The 17,248-nt window shown below is 39.5% G+C and overlaps 1 protein-coding gene across 1 annotated transcript in view; it reads right to left on the minus strand.

Moving 5' to 3' along the window:
* Window positions 1–15,347, minus strand: part of CES5A (carboxylesterase 5A) — a 99,606-nt gene extending 84,259 nt beyond the window's left edge. The window contains exons 1-2 of the mRNA XM_026456858.1: window positions 15,160–15,347; window positions 9,422–9,539 (exon numbers count right to left, since the gene is read on the minus strand). Coding sequence (XP_026312643.1) covers window positions 9,422–9,539; window positions 15,160–15,201 — 160 coding nt within the window. The 5' untranslated portion in view covers window positions 15,202–15,347. The remainder of the gene's footprint in view (window positions 1–9,421; window positions 9,540–15,159) is intronic.
* Between the last annotated feature and the right edge of the window lie 1,901 nt (window positions 15,348–17,248).

A 17,248-nucleotide genomic window follows, 5' to 3' on the forward strand; every position in this document is an offset into this window, starting at 1 on the left:
AACAGAAAGACTATGGAGAAACTTAATCAAGTCAAAGGTGTTTTTTCAATAATTGAAAAAATCAAAATGTGTCTAGCAAGACTGATAGAGGAAAAAGAGAGAAGATACGAATGATTAATATCAGGAATGAAAGAGAGGATATCACTACAGATCCTGTGGCCATTAAAAATAATAAGGAAATAATACAAACATAATATAAATAAATTCAAAAACTTAGATAAAATTGAACAATTCTTGGAAAACCACAAAAAACAAAACTCATCCAAGATGAAATGAATAACCTAAATAGTCATATAAATATTAAAAAATTGAATCTATCTTTTAAAACCTTTCAAAAACATCATTTCCAGGCCTGATACCTTTATTAGAAATTCTACAAAATATTTAAAGAAGAAAAAAACATTAATTCTACACAATTTCTTTCAGAAAACAGAAGTGAAGGAAACATATACCCACTCATTTCATGAAGCCAGTATACCAAAAACATACAAAAATAGTGACAAATAGAAAACTGCAGACTAATATCCTTCATAAATATAGAAGCAAAATTTCTCAACAAAATAATAGCAACCAAATTTAAAAAACACATAAGTGGAATTTATAGCAGGAATATAAGGCTGATTCAATATTTAAAAATCAATCAATGTAATCTACTATGTTAAAATTTTAAAAGACAAAATACATCTTCATATGTAATCCAGAAAATGCATTTGACAAAATGCAACAATTCATAATTTATAAAAAAAGCTCTCCATAAACCTGAAATGGAAGAAAACATCCTCAATCTGATAAAGAACAAATGTAAAAAGCCTACAGCTAACATTCTACTTAATGGCAAATTATGAATGTTTTTCTTATCAGATTGGGGGAAAGGCATGGATGAATTCTCACTGCTCCTTTTTAATATTGTACAGGAAGTCGTAGCTATTTGCAATAAGCACAGAAAAGAATCAAAAGGCATACAGACTAGAAAAGAAGAAATAAAACCTTCTATTTGTAGATGACATAGCATTCTATACAGAAAATCCCAAGGAGTCTATAAAAGCTTCTAAAACTAATACCTGAGTTTAGCAAGATTGCAAGGCAACACACAAAATCAATCATATTGCTATATATTAGCAATATATTGCTATATATTAGCAATAACAAAATTTTAAAACAATGTCATTCACAACACCCCTTTAAAAAATGAAATACATATATAAGATCTGTATGCTGAAAACTATAAAAAGTGTTTATGAAAGAGGATAAAGAAGACCTCAAGAAATGGAGAGATATACCATGTTCATGGATTGCAAAACTCAGCATAGTTAAAATGTCAGTTCTTCCCAAAATGATCTACAGATGTAACACAATTCCAATAAAAATACCAGGAAGATTTTTTTTTTTAAATATTGACAAACGGACTTTCAAATGTATATGAACATGGAAAAGAACTAGAATAGCCAAAACAATTTTGAAAAAAGAATTACAAAGTTGGAGCACTTACACTACCTGATTGTAAGATTTTCTATAAAGCTTCGGTAGTCCAGATAGTGTGGTATCAGCAAAAGGACAGGCACATAGATAGCATGAGGGAGTTTCTTGGGATGATCAAACTGTTCTATATTCTGATTGTGGCAGTGACTGCACAAATCTATACCTGAGTTAAAAGTCACAGAACTGCACATCCTTCCAAAAGTCAATGGTACTATCTTATATTTTAAAAATAAAATTTCTTTTTAGAACTTTTCATTGAAAAATAAACTTCCAAAGTGTTAAGTCAGTTCACTGGAGAAAAGAAAATGTTTTTAACAGACGTGCTGAAACAATCCATATGGAAATGATGAACTTCAACTCTATCTTCATTCCATATGCAGACATAAATTAAGATCTAAGCATAAAAGTGAAAACCATAAAGCTTCCAGAATAAAACACAAAAGAATACTTTTGCATTCTTAGATTAGACAAAGATTTCTTGGGACATTAAAAAGCATGAAGCATAATGAAAACAATAGGTAACACAAACTTAAATTTTTAAATCCCTACTTATGAAAAGACAGCATTAAGAAAATAAATAAGAAAAAACAAATAAGGGAGAGGTTTTTGCCACGTTTACATCTGACAAATGACTTGTGTATAACACATAAAGAATTCCTACAAATCAACAATAAAATGGCAAGCTAACTTTTTAAAACTGGGCAAATAACTTAAAAGATACTTCACAGAGGAAGATACACATCTAGCTAATAAGAAAGGGTACTTAACATCATGCAAATTTTAACTACAGTGAGACACCGTTTTATACTCACCAGAATGTCTATTCTAACAATACAAAATGTGGAACCTATGAACCATCTGGAACTCTGGTGTGTCACTGTTGGGAGTGTAAAATGGTATAACGATTTGGATATCTGAACAGCAGCTTCTACTAAAGTTACACATGCATCTATTGTACGCTTCAACATTTCACTCCTATTTCAACAGAAATGGCTTCATATGTGCACTTAAAATGTGGAAGAGGATGCTCATTGCAGTCTTAATCATAATATCCAAAACTGGAAATAACTCAAATGTTTTCAGTAGTAAAATAGATAAACAAATAGTGGTATGTCCACACAATAAAATACTATTCCGCAGCAGTAAAGAAAAAACCTGGATGAATCTCAAAAACATTACAGGGGGCAAAGGAAGCCAGGCACATAATAGTACATACTGGGCGATTTTGCTCATGTCAAGTTCTAGGACACACAAAACTAAGCTAAGGTGGTAGGAATCAGAACAGTGGTTGCCTGTGAGCTTGGAAGGTTGGCTACAAATGAGCCCAAGAGAACTTCCTGGAGGGATGTAAATACTTTGTAGCTTGTTTTGGATAATGGTTTCACAACTGATTACAATTTTTCAAACTCATAAAATAGAACATTTTAGAGTTGTGCATTTCTATTGTATATAAATTTTTTACCTCAATTTAGTTAAAAAAAGAAACTATGTATAAATGTAGCACTTTACTTTCTACAAACCATTTTCACACCCATTCCCCTATTCCCTCCATATAATCTTCTCATCAACCCTAAGCAGTAGGAAGATCAGGATTATTATATGAATGAGTAAACTGCGAGAGATCAGAATGACAGAGTGACTCCCAAGGTCACACACAGAGCAAGCTCTTGCCAGAGCAGGGACCAAAGCCCAGGTGTTAGGACTCCACAGTCAGTGCTCCTTATGCAATACCTTGTTTTTAAACATGTTTTCCCTTTCTCTCAGGCATTACAGAGATCCCCAGTGGCACAGTAAATTTCAGCTTCCTCAATTCTCACCACATTAATCTCTTTTGCATACTCAAATTCTGCCTAAGATTTCATTGAAAAGTTTGTGAATTACTGATGTTACAGATGCTAAAACAAGCATACATATCCAGGGGTTTCTCTTTTCCTTTGCATACCTTTATGGTATAATTTGGGAGACATTAGAGTCCAATTTTCACTCTGGACCAAAAGCAGTTATATCTGTTTGAAACAGTGCAGGCTCCAGGCACCAGCTATTATACCAGAGTACATAGAATAGACAGACAGGCTGGAGAGGAAGGGCTTTAACCACAGTGTGATATCAGCCTAGTCATTCCCCCTCTCTGAGACTCAGTTTCCCCATCTTTCATACAAGGGGCCTGGACCAGATAAGCTTTGACTGAGTATCCAGTAAGAGGGTCTAGAGCTGGAGGGGCAGTATTCATCTTCTTCTGAAACCTCCCATATGAGTATTATCAGTCCAGGTTTCCCACCTGAGGATTCTCTTTCCAGAGAAAAATCACAAGTCATTGAGCTGAAGGGGACTCACCTCCATGCGGAGAAGTGACCAAGACCTCCAGGATAAATCATCTTCCATTTCCTGTCCAATGAGACTTCAAGGGATCTGACAACCTCTCTGAATTACTTATGGGCTAAAAAATTGTATTGTGAAGGCTTGGGTCCCAGTCTTGGTTCCATCAATAGCTGACAATATGACTCTGAACAAGACCCCTCTCCTCCAGGGACTTGTCACCTCACCCATAAAATGGAGTTAATGGCCCCTAATGACCTCCTGGGTTGTTGAGAAGATCTAATGAAGTAAAAGGTAAGAATATGCCTTGAACAGAATAAACTCTCTACCACCATTGGGGGCTCTCATCTTTTGGGAGAGGGAAGTCAGGAGCATCTTCTAGTACCTGTGATGCGGACCAACCTTTTTTCCCCATCCCTGTGCAGTGCCACTCAGACCACTAGATGGCGGTAGCTGTCACTTGCCAATTCTGGAAAAAAAGGGTGTGGGAGAGCCAGGGGGCCGCCTGCTTTAGGAAAACTAGGCCAAAGCCAGCCCGTTACATCACTTCTGATCCAAGCAGCCAGTTCAGTCTGGATTTTTCCTTATTGCAGGCGACAAAAAACTTCCAGGCTCCTGCGCATTTCAATGCTAATTGTTAGGCCTGAAAACAGTCTTTAACTCCCAGGGACTGGTCCTGCAGGCTCTGTCCCATCTTCTCTTGATACAGGCTTCTCTACTTATGGCCTCCTACTGCCCTCTCCAGATACCCCATACTAATATCCCACCCTCAGCCATGCTTCAAGTGAATTTCTCATCCTGCCTTTAAATCTCAATCTCATTAATCAGGCACTTATTGATATCTACTTGTGTGCAAAGGCCTGCACCAGGGGCCATGCTGGGGTAAGTGGGACCCAGACTCTATCCTCAGGGGAAAGAAGGGGGGCTACAGACTACATAAGTTCAAATCCGCCTCTGCTTCTCACCTGCTATATGCGTGATTTGAACGAGTCACTCAAGTTTTCTCTTCTTCAATTTCGTTCATTTTAAAATGGGATTAATAATAGGCTTGTTTTATTTGTTGAATGAGTTCATACTGGCCAGTTCTTTGGCGTGGAATGGGGTCTAGCACTTCATAAGCAATAATCATTTATTGAGTACCTATTGGGGTAGGTGCATTATCTGATTTAATGCCCATATTAATGGCTCGGAAAAGTTAAGCAATTTGCACAAGGTTGTTCAGTGAATCAGAAGCAAAGTTAGAATTTGAACCTGGTCTGTCTGATTCCAGGAGCGCTGCCTTCAGCTGTTCTTACAGAAAGTGAGCAGCTAAGCAAATGTACCAAGGGACCAGCAAACCTGCAGACTACACTGCCAATCCCAGCCGCACAGCTGCAAATCGGGCATCCTAAACCTGCTGTTCGTGTCTCAGTGATCCTGTCCTGCATTTAGCTCTAGCACTAACTGGGGACTAACACTAACCTCTAGCACTAACCCCTCCTTGGGACTCAATTTATTCACCTATAAACAAGGCAGCTTGAAAGATCAGTATTTTCCATGCATGTCTAGTTGTCAAAATCACCTGGGGTCTTTCTTGAAAGTATGAAATTTTGAACTCCGTGTCAGGTCTGCTGAAATAGAATCTCCAGGGGAAGGGTCTGCAGATCTATTTTTAACAAGTTATTCAGAAAATTCTTAGGACTAGGAAAGTTAGGAAAGCATCCTAGGCCCAGATGATCTTAGTAATTCTCCCAGCTCCTATTATCACTCAGTCGGGCTCTTGATCTGCCTCCCTAGAAACCCATCATGAACACTAAAGTCCCTCTCCCTATGCCCCAGGATTTGACCCTCCTGAGCAATTCCCCATCCTGCATGGATTTGATAGCTCCTTCCTTCCTGTAAGGCGCTTAGGTTCTTAAGGGAGTTAAAGCTATTTAAATAATGAATGGAATTTACAGTAGCATTTGGAATCACTTAAGCAATAGAAACATGATTGCAGTAAAGTCTCCTTAAAAATCTTTTCATCAGGTTAGAAAGAAGATAAAGTAACTTCTCCCTTGACTTTCCTAATATGCAAATCAGGATGTTTTGACAAGACTCAATTCTAAATTTCGGCAATGTCCATTTGGAAAGTGTAATGTTTACTGTCAGAATAACAGTGCCCTGTTGCCCCAGGCTGATATACCCAGAAGCCATAGGTGGAACCACATTTCAGGCCAAGGACAGGGTTACCAGCTCCTGTGTCCTGGTGAGGAGCCTTGTGAAAAAAAATGGGAAAGAAGCCGCAAGGCACAAAGCCAGCCCCAGCTCCATTCTATCAGCTCGTACTATAAATCCTTTCGATCCTTGTTCTTCCTGTTTGCAGAGTCATCAAATGGCACAACTGAGCAATATTGGCTGCCCATTTTTCCTTCTTTCTGCTGCAGTCTCTCAGTTCCTGCAAGCAGCTCACCTCACTAACCTGAAACAGACCTGAAATTCTCACTGTTAGGCCATGCCCTTGGGCTTAGGGAATGTTTTCTGGAAGAGTATGTACCTTGGGTTGAGTTTTGGAAGACTGGTGTATCAGTCAGCTATTGCCATAAGAATGCCACATAACAAAGCACCCCAGTACTCAGTGCTTACAGCATTCAGTTATTCTCACTCATACATATGTGGGTTAACTGGGGCAGCTCTGCTGATCTCACCTGGGCTCAGCTGAGTTTGGCTCTGGCCTTCGGTTTGATCCAGGTACCCCAGGTATCCCTCAGTTCTTCTTGGACCACCAGGCTAGCCAAGACATGTTTCTCTTATTGTGATGGAAGAAGCCCAAAAGGGCAAGCTCACCACTCAAGTCTATTTCAAGCTGCTACTGACTTCACATCTGCTCACATCCCTTTGACCAGAGCAAAGGGTAATGACATACAATCTGCCCAATGTGAGGCCAAAACAAGTCACAGAACACAGGAGAGGCATGGGAAGGTTAAAATGGAAAGAGAGTCAAGTACTTGGGGGCAGTATCCTGCAGTTGGAATGACACCAGGGAGAGATCCTGGGGAAGCTAGAGCTGGGCTTCATTTGGAATTCACTTAAGCAGTAGAAAAATGGTTGCAGTAATGTCACACCAGGTTGTTTGCATCAAACAAATCACAATTTCAGCAAAAGATCAAATGGAGAAGAGACACTGAGTGACCATCTTGTCCCACCCCCTCAGCTTCCTGATAGCCTGATAGGAAAAGGGGCTTATGGAAGGTCATTAGGCAAGTAAGAAGCAGAATGAGGAATATTACCTGTGCCTAAGCAATTTTCCCATCTGAGATTCTCCTAAACAGTCAGGAAATTTAAATTTCATGTATTTGACAAACATTTATTTAGCACCCATTCTGTGCTAAGCACTGTTCTGGATGTTAGGAACAAAGAAGTGAACAAAACACTTTCATAAAGCTTCCATTCTGCTTAGGGGAGGAACAGACTAGATGAACAAGGAAATCCATTGCGTGGTGATAAGTGCTATGAGAAAAAATAAACGTGGCAAGGGAGATGGTTAGTGCCAAAGTTGGGGTTGTAGGGAGAGGAGGTTAGTGTCATTGATTCGGTGGTGAAGGAAGGTCTCAGACAAGAGGATATTTGAAATGGAAGTTAAAGGAAGTGAGGGGAGGAGCTATGAAGATATCTCGGTGTTTTCAGCAGGGAGAACTTCAAGTAGGTCATGAACAAGCTTGGCATGGACTGGGGTGAGCAAGGGGGAAGTAGTGGTAGGAAAGGTCAGCAGGACAGCAGGGGAGGACCAGATCATAAAGAGCATTGGGGGCCGTGGAAGGGCTAGGAGTTTTGATTAAAATGAGATGGAAAATATTGGAGAGTGCTGAGCCAAGGAGACACAAGAATGGACTTTGGTTTTAAAAGATCCTTTCGACTGCTGTGTTGAGAATAGATTGTAGGGGCTAAGAGTTTGGAACCTGAAAGCCAAAAAAAGAAAAAAGAAAAAGTGATATCTATCAATTTAGAAGTTGATTTTGCCCAGGTTGAGGACGTGCCTGGGATAAAGAGACACAAACCACAATAAGATCTGTGGCTCATACTTTTTCCAGGGATGATTTTAAGGGCTTCAATATTTAACAGGGAAAAAACAGGCAGGCAGGGAAAGGAGAGAAAAAAAAGAGAAAAAAAATGTTTCTGAGGCTTTGATTAGCACTCCCTGAATCCACATGTTGCATGTGAAAAGGAGGGGGCAGAGGAACAGTCAATTATGTATTCGTCTCGCGCTCAGTTAATCTGCACTTTACATAAGATAAAGTAAACACAGAGTACAGGAGGAAGTCGAATATAAATTCATCTCAGGGTAGGCGGTGGAAAGGGGGTACAATTTCTAGTCTCCTCTTGTCCTGTACCATAAAGATAAGCTGTTAATTTACATTGTCAGGGTAAGGGAGGCCCCCTGGGGAGACATGTGGCCTTCTATCTTGCAGCTATTTAGGAACAAAAGGAAAGGCACGTTTTTTGCATGACTTGGTCTCCAAGCTTAACTTTTCCCTTGACATTTTGAGTTAAGGGTCTCAAGATTTTATTTTCCTTTCACAGCGGCAATTGCTGTAATCCAAGTTAGGGATGATGATAGTGGCTGGAATCCAGGGGTTGGCATTCCAGGTGGTGAGAAAGGGTCAGATTTAGGATCAATTTGGATGGTAAAGCTGAGCCCATTCTCTGATGAATTAGATTAATGTGGTGTTAGAGTTTGAGGTCAGAAATGACTCCAAGATTTTTGTCTTGACTGACTGAATAGATATTGTTGCCATTTTCTGAGTTGGGGACTGTTGCAGAAGGAGCGGATTTGGGTGGGCAAATCAAAATGCATGTGTAAGGGGCCGTTGCCTCCCCATACTTTCTGGCTGGCCATATGCAGCTCCTTTCCCCAACCCCAGGGCAGGTTTAAGGGTTTCTGTAGCCAAATATAGCCACAATGGTGCTTTGCTCTGATACATGTAGTAATTTTCAATAAATGCTTGATCATAGGTTGGGATCCACAGGAAGCATACGCTGAGATGAAGTTTAGCAGGCATGAGGTTTATTAGGGAGTTGATCTTGGGGTCACTGCCAGTGGAATAAAGGGGAGGAGGCAGATTGGGAAGAGGGAGACAGTGAGCTGCAATGCAGTGTCAGAGAAGCATGGGGAGTTCTGAAGACGAGGCGATCCTTCAGAACTGCCTGAGTTGGGGCAGAAGGCTGAGAAAGTGGGCTGCTGGCCACCAGGGGCAAAGCCATTCTTTTATCTGAGGCAATCCCCAAAGGGGAGAGAGCTGTGAGCTGTACCACTGCCAGCAGCTGGGGAAATATGTCCTTCATTCCTAAAAGCAGATCTAGGTGGCACATCACAAGGCCCAACACATCCCCTCATGCCAGACATGAAGAAGCAGGCTGAGTTTGTTATGACCATCTCTTCTCCTGCACTAATAATTCATGGCTGGTCAGCAAATAGCAAACCCATCTGAGTTCACAAGCTTTCCAGTCAGAGGTGAGGCAAGATAAGAATATCTTGACAATGAAAATAAACACAAATGGAATTCCCGGTGGAAGGATGCCACCAACGGAACCATGGATTGCGAGTGCAGCTGTTGGCCAGACTCAAAGGGCAGACCCAACCCTGGTAACTTCTAGTCAAACCACTCACTCTCATCTTTGGAACTGTGGTTTAAAACATCAATCTTCAATACATACAAAGTTGAGGAGGTTGGATAAAAATAGTAAACCAGGCACAATCTCCACATTCCCCTTCTTATCCTAAACTCCTAGAAAAAAAGAAATAATAATAATAAACATTGATATAACAATAATATAAATAAAAGATAATATAACCAGTACAGCATATAAGTAAGAATATAACAACATATAATAATAAAAATCCATAACAGTGTAGGAAAAAAAGAAAGGGTACCCCCAGTGGATTAAAAAGTTAGGAATGACTGAAAGGGAAAGGCAGATGGAGAAGACTAAAGAAGGAAACCACATCCCAAGAGCACAAAGAAGAGACCTGCCACAAGAGATGAAGGAGTACCAACATCCAAGGCAGCAGGAGCACCCAAGGATGACTGATAGGATGATTGCTTGGGGTTCTGAAGAAAATCAACCTCATGAAAGAAAAGTCCTAAATTTAACCATCTGAAGAACTAAATTGGACATGAAGAACTAAATTTAACAAACTGAATAACTAAATTCCCATGGAAAGAATTAATAGAATCAATAAGAAAATACTTTATAAAAGTCTAATCAGTATTCTCATGCAAGGGAATGTAGCACACACACAAAATTATCAGATGAAGATCTTGGAAATTACAAACTTGAATATTGAAATTTTAAAAAATCAATATATGAGCTGAATATCAGAATAGATAAAAAACCAAGAGAAAATGACTAAACTGAAAGATTCAACCAAGGACTTTTCCCAGAAACAGAACACAGAAGGAAACACAGATGGAAGTTAAGAAAGAAGTAAAGAGAAATGGAGAATGAATCCAACAGCATGATAACCCATTTAATAGGAATTCCAGAAATTGCGAATAAGAGGAGTGAAGGAGAAGAAATAATTAAGAGGCAGAGAAAAAAAAAGATGGAAGTCTTTAGATTGAAGACAAAAGATAGTAGTCTTTAGATTGAATGGATCTATCAACTGCTGAGTAAGTTAAATAAAAAGACCCACACTTAAGCTTTTTTTGGAAAAATTTACAAAGAAGAAGAGAAAATTCTTCTAACAAACAAAACAGATTAATCAACTTTGGCTGCCATGGCAAAATACCACAGACTGGGGAGTTTAAACAATGGAAATTTATGTCCTCACAGTTCTGGAGGCTGGAGAAGAAAGAGAGTAATAGGAGAAAGTAAGCTGTAAGGAAATAAAAGTTTTTAATATTTTTTGCTGGGAGGATCTAGGAAGTGATTGACTCTAAATATCAATATGTCTCTTAAAATGCATCAGTGCATCAATCTATGGGTTAGTGATACAAAATAGGATGAATAATTTCAAACAATTATAGAAGAAAAAAATGAAATGAAAAGTCATTTAAGTGGAAAATCTTAGATTTAGAAACTAACATCCAGACACATGATGCTTGTAAGATACACCTAAAGCAAAATGAGACAGAGAGGTTAAAAATAAAATAATGGAAATAGCTATGTTGTGCAAATTCTAAGAAAAGGAAAGCCAAGTTGTAACAATATCAAACAAAATAGAGCTCAAGGAAAAGAACAATGAAAGAAAGTAGGGGGATGGAGTATCCATGTTGATAAAATATAACATCAATAGAGAAGATATCTCAGCTATGAACTTTTATGCACCCAGTAACTTAGCTTCAATACAGAAAGCAAAAACTGAAGGATATACAAGGAGAAAGTGTTAATCTACAATCATGGTAAGAGACCTCGTTATTCACCTCTCAGAAATCACCTGATCAAGTAGCTGTGGATCAGGGACAGTTAGAGAGAATCTGAAGAACATACATATTATAATTTTACAGTGTGATCTAATAGACATAGATGTTAAGAAAAGGAGACTTCATTATTTTCAGTCACACATGGAACATTAAAAAAAAAGAAAATTACACATGTAGTAGGCCACAAAGGAAACTCAACAAACTTCATTAGAAAGAAGTCAGACAGGTTACCTTCTGGGACAAAATGTAATAAAATTAGAAATTAATAACAAAAAAATGGCCAAACAATTCTATGCACCTGAACATGCTAAATAATTTAAAAATAACTCTTAGGTTAGCAAAGAAAAAAATATTACCATTTAGAAATGAATAACAAGGAGAGGCCATATATCAAAAACCTGAGATATATACCTAACTCATGAAAATGTATAGTCTCAAATAAAGTTCTTAGAAATGAGGCAAAAATTGAAAGCAAAATCAATAAGCTCTTTAATTCAAGAAGTTAGAAAGAGAAACACAAAATAAGTTCAATGAAATTAGAGGAAGATATTAATAGAGATAAAATGCAAAAATTAATTAACTAGAACACACACAAAAAAAGTATAGATCAATAAAACTAAAATCTGTTTCTTTGAAAATATCAATAAATTAGAACAGCCTGTGGCAAGACTGAGAGTGAGAATAGAGTAATGGTCACAAAAATCAACCACATTAAGACATAATAGAGACATAACATACAAAGCACATTTTAAATTAAAGAGAATTTAGACCAAAATATTTTAAAATCTAAATGAATGAATAATTTCCTGGGAAAAAATAAATCACAATAAATAATAAATCACAAAAATTGGTTCAAGAAGAAAATCATGGAAGACCAATAATCGTATAAAGAATTGAAATAGTAATTTAAGATCTACCCCCACTAAAGTGCACCGAAGTGAGAAACTTTATGGTCAAGTTCTAGCAAACATTCAAAAAATCCATAATCCCATGTCATATACTATGCAGGGCATGGAAGAAGATAAAAGCTACTCTAACTCATTCCATGTGGCTACCATAACCAAATACCAACAGTGGGCGGGGAAAATGTGGATGAAAGGAACAAGCCAGTATTATTTATGAGCAAAGATACAAAAATTCTATCTAAAGTATTAGAAAGTCAAAACTAGTAAGGTATTAGGAGCAAAAAATGTAAGAATAGTCCAACATTAGAAAGCAACTGATGTTCCTCACTAGAGTAAAATCATCTCAATAGATACTGTCAACTGATGCTAAAATTTAATGTAATTTAACAACAATTTCTGATTAAAACTAACTAATTCAATTTGTAATGTTTTTATATCACAGACCCACAGTATACATCATAGTTAATGGTAAAATATCAGAAACAATCCTTTTAAAATCAGCAACCAGGCAAAGATGTCTACAATCACTATTACTTTTCAGTATTGCCCTGAAAGCTTACATAAAGACAACAGAAGAAAATAAGAAATGTAACTCTGAAGAGAAAGAGACAAAACTGTTAGTATTTGCAGTCAATATAACCATCTATCAGAAAAACCCACAAGAACCAAATGTGAGTTAAACAAGTTGACTAGATATAAAATCAACACACAAAATTAATAATTTTAAAGTAGCACAGCAATAACTATGTAGAATATTTATTTTTATAACTCTATTTACAAAAGGAAAAAAAAGCTGAAAAATACCTCATACAAATTTCATAAGAAATGTCAGCAGAAGTGGTATAAAGAGTTAGGACGTGAAGGGAAACCCAGTTGTGATGTTATTAGGTGGAGTAGAGCTTTTTTTTGTTCTGGTTTTGTTTGTTCTGCCTTTTAGTTTTTCTTATTATTTTGCTTCAAATGATATTTTCTTTTAAATTTTTAATTATTAAGGGTACATAGTAGATGTATATATTTGTGGGGTACATGTAATGTTTTGATGTAGGCACACAATGTGTAATAATCACATCGGGGTAATTGGGGTGTCTATCACCTCAAGCATCTATCAGTTATTGGTGTTAGAAACATTCCAATTCCACTCTTTTAGTTATTTCTAAATACACAATACATCATTGTTGACTATAGTCAGCCCGTTGTGCTATCAAATACTAGCACAAATCCATTCTGTCTAACTATATTTTTGCACCCATTAATCATCCCTACTTTTTCCCCTGCTTCCCACTGCCCACATCAGCCTCTGGTAACCATCATTCTACTCTCTATCTCCATGAGTTCGATTGTTTTAATTTTTAGTTCCCATATGTGAACATTCAAAATGTGTCTTTCAATACCTGCTTTTTAGGTTCTATTTCCCTTACAGTAGGACCAAGCTCAGACAGCAAAGGCCAAAATCAAACACCTGTTTGTTGATCCAAATGTGCCGGGCTTTGCAGGTTCAGTATTTCATTAGCAATTAAGAAAATATCTTTTCCGGAAGCAGAATGAGAGCATGCATTGCAAGCAAAGGGAAGGGAGCAGAAGGAAAATTTGAGGAACATGGAAAACAAAGCCTGGAGACATGCTAAAACTTCTCATGATCGGTCCTGAGACCGAGGTGAAGCTCAGGAGTGGGAGAGGAGAGGTCTCTCCCCCTACACATGCTCCAAAAAACCAGGGTGGCCAAACAGATGGTGCAAAACATTTTTAAACCACTTTTAACACAGTAACTTTTTTTGCCTGCTTGCTCTTTATTCCTTTAGTCAAAAGTCTTACCAGCTGTCACCATCTCAAGGAAAATGTCAGGGGCTCGTGGCTGCCTGTGCCTCTCCTCACTTTGGTGGGGGAGAGAGGTGTGGAACCTCAGCCAGCTACAGTCCTGGCTGCAGAACTGCTGAAGTGGCCGAGGGTAGGGGGAAGGCCTCTCACAAAAGTGAACCCACCATGGAGGCTCCCAGCCAATCTCTTCCACGTATCATCCCTTCCAGGGACTAAGCATGTATATTTTCCAAAGTACTTTCCCTAGGTTCTTGTCTCCTCTGGACATCCCTGAGACAAATATTATTCCCATTGCATGGAGAGAGCAATGGCAAAGCCCGGCTTCTAGCTTTGCAATCTGCCACCTGTGGGTTTTTGGAAAAGTTCCTTTTCTTCTCTGGACCTTAGCTTCTCCACATGCACGAGAAAATTGTCCAAATGTTCTCCAAAGTTGCTTCCAACTCTAAAGCTCTGATGCATTGTCTAATACCAGTTAGACATCCCCAGTCCTCCTCTCTGAATGACAGTTCTGGCTGCTGCTTCCCTGACCCCTTCCTTCTGCCCCAGGGAGAGCTCAGTATACACCACATAAATCAGAACCTGAGAACCACAAGAGGCTACCAAAGTCACTTCCTTAACTTTTTTTTTTTTTCCTTCTTTTTCAAACACCAATAATTGACTTCTTTAAATGGAAGCCAAGTAGGGCCGTTGGTTTCCTGTTGAATCAAAAAAAAAAAAAAAAAATGATGAGTAATTTGCTGAAACTAATCCCCCCATCTTTTAAAAATCACACATTTAAACTGATGTAAAGAGACCTTTAAAGAAGAATTTAAATTTTCTTTCCTCCTTGTTTAACTATATAATTGTTTTCACTCACAGTAATATTCTCTTGGAGGCGTATGCTTGACTTACTTAATAAATCTTTCTCCACATTTGAAATCATCCATTAGCAATAAGGAGCTTGACACTCCATTACCCACAATAAATTTCACTGCCATTAAATCGCCACATACCGCATGGAGGAAAGGAGATACCAGGATGGCCTCTCTAAGACAGGGCAGAGTCAGAGCTCAGCATGGAGCCTGCTCCAAGCCTGCCTCTCAGTCTTTAGCCCAGCCCTGGGTTCTCCTGGCAGTCAGGATATCTATCTAGCCTACCGTAGGGCTGACCCAGAGAGAAAAAGTTGGGTGGGTAAATCCACATCTACTCTAAGGCTCATCTTTCTCATTCCAGTGGGTTTGGGGCTGGGGCCCAGGCAGTAGCACCCTGTGGCTAATACTCACCTTTAGGATATGACATGGAGCAGGGCAAACCAGAACGGCCATCAGGCTCACCCTTGGTCCTAACACAAAACCTCAGCATCCCAGCTGGCCTTGACACAGAGCCCCAGTCCTCTTGCACATCATGTACATGGTACAGCTGATAAAGAAAAGTCAAATGAGTTCACCACTTTCCTCTACCGTTGCCAGCTGGCTGCATTCTCAGGGGACACTGAAGCTCAGCTTACAAGCTGATGACGTCTCTGCTTACCACGAACGGGCAGCTCCAGCGTGGAGAGAAAGAAAGAAATCATTGACTGGGAGGACTTCAGAATCAGAGCTGAAAGAGACCTCAGAGGCCATTGATTCGGGGAGTTCTGAAGCTTTGGTATGTCAGCATCACCTTGGGAGCTTGTTAAACACACTCATGTCCAGCCCCTCCACACACCAAGGAAATTCTAACTCAGAAGGTCTGGGTGGGCCTGGGTGTCTGAAGCCTCAAGAGGAGCAAATGCTGACACATTCAGATTTTTAAAAACCAGTGATTTGGCTTCCAGGTTCTCAACATTGGCTATACAAAATAATGAGCTGGGGCCAGGCGTGGTGGCTCATGCCTGTAATCCCAGCACTTTGGGAGGCCAAGGCAGGGCAGATCACTTGAGGTCAGGAGTTCAAGACCAGCCTTGCTAATATGGTGAAACCTTGTCTCTACTAAAAATACAAAAATTAGCCGGGCATGGTGGTGCAAACCTGTAGTCCCAACTACTCAGGAGGCTGAGGCAGGAGAATCACTTGAACCTAGGAGGTGAAGTTTGCAGTGAACCGAGATTGCACAACTGCACTCCAGCCTGGGCAACAGAGTCTCACTCTACCTCAAAAAACAAACAAACAAACAAAAAACCCAAAACCAATGTAACAAGCTGGGAAAGGTTTAAAAGTACCAATTCCTGGGCCTCATGCCACATTGATTAAATCAGGATTTCTGGCTATAAGCCCCAGCCATCAGAATTATTTAAAAGCTCCCCAAGAGATAACAATAGGCCATGAGGATTGAAAACGACTATATGGGTAGTTGTTTTCCCTTACCGAAGGGAACTAAGGCACAGAGAGGGGTCGGAACTTGCCCCAAGTCACACAGCAAGTGAGAAGGATTGCTGTGTAGAGCCCAGGTCTCCACCAGTGTGATGTGAGCTGCTTGTGTGCGCCAAGGTACGTGTGGGGAAGGAACGAGTTGGGCTCAGGTTGGTTACTGGTGCCCAAGGAAGAGTGCCATGCCCTGGAAATAACTGTCACTCTTCAGGGAATCAAGCACCTAGGCTGGGTCAATGTTGCTGGTCTGGGACCACATTTTAAATAGCAAGGGTCCAGATCCCTTTTATTTACCTCCTCCTCCCTTCGCAATCCCAGTATTCAACCGTCAAGCAACAACTCACAGTCTCCGCACATAGTGAGGTCATGGAAATGAATACACTTTGTCATCTGGACCTTAGGGAGGGATGTTAAGTGTTGTGAATGAATGGCATGTCAGGTAGATCCTGCCCAGATGGTAAGTGTTCTGAGGGCAGTTCTGAGTCCCCTTCTCTTGTCTCTCTTGGATTGGGCTGAACAGTCAAAACTTGAAGCATCTGTAAAATTGGGACAGCTAATACTCACCTCCTAGGATGTTGTTTGGATTAAATGAGACATTGGGTGGAAAGGGCCCAGCACAGGAGGGATGTGTAAAACATAGTTGACTGTCTCCATTTCCTTACAGAGATGCCACAAACAAGGCAGAGACACTGAACTCAGGCTGCCTGGGTCCAATCTAGACTGTTTCACTTCTTAGACCTGGGGCAAGTGGTTAACTTTTCTGGCCTTGATTTTCTCTTCTGTATGAAAACAGCATATGCCACAAAGGGTTGCTGTGAAGTTTAAATTAGAAAGTGCATTTAACGTGCTTAGCACAGTGCCAGGCACACAACACAGTAAGCACGCCATAAACAGCTATTATTTTGGCTACTGTTGTTGTTACTATTGGTGCTGCAGATCCCTGACCTCCTTTGCAATCAGCATGGCAAATGTTGGGAGTCCTATTCCTGTTAATGGTGGGGACTTGCATGAGACTTTCCACCTC

This window comes from Piliocolobus tephrosceles, chromosome 17, assembly GCF_002776525.5.
Source record: "Piliocolobus tephrosceles isolate RC106 chromosome 17, ASM277652v3, whole genome shotgun sequence".
Classification (NCBI taxonomy): domain Eukaryota; kingdom Metazoa; phylum Chordata; class Mammalia; order Primates; family Cercopithecidae; genus Piliocolobus; species Piliocolobus tephrosceles.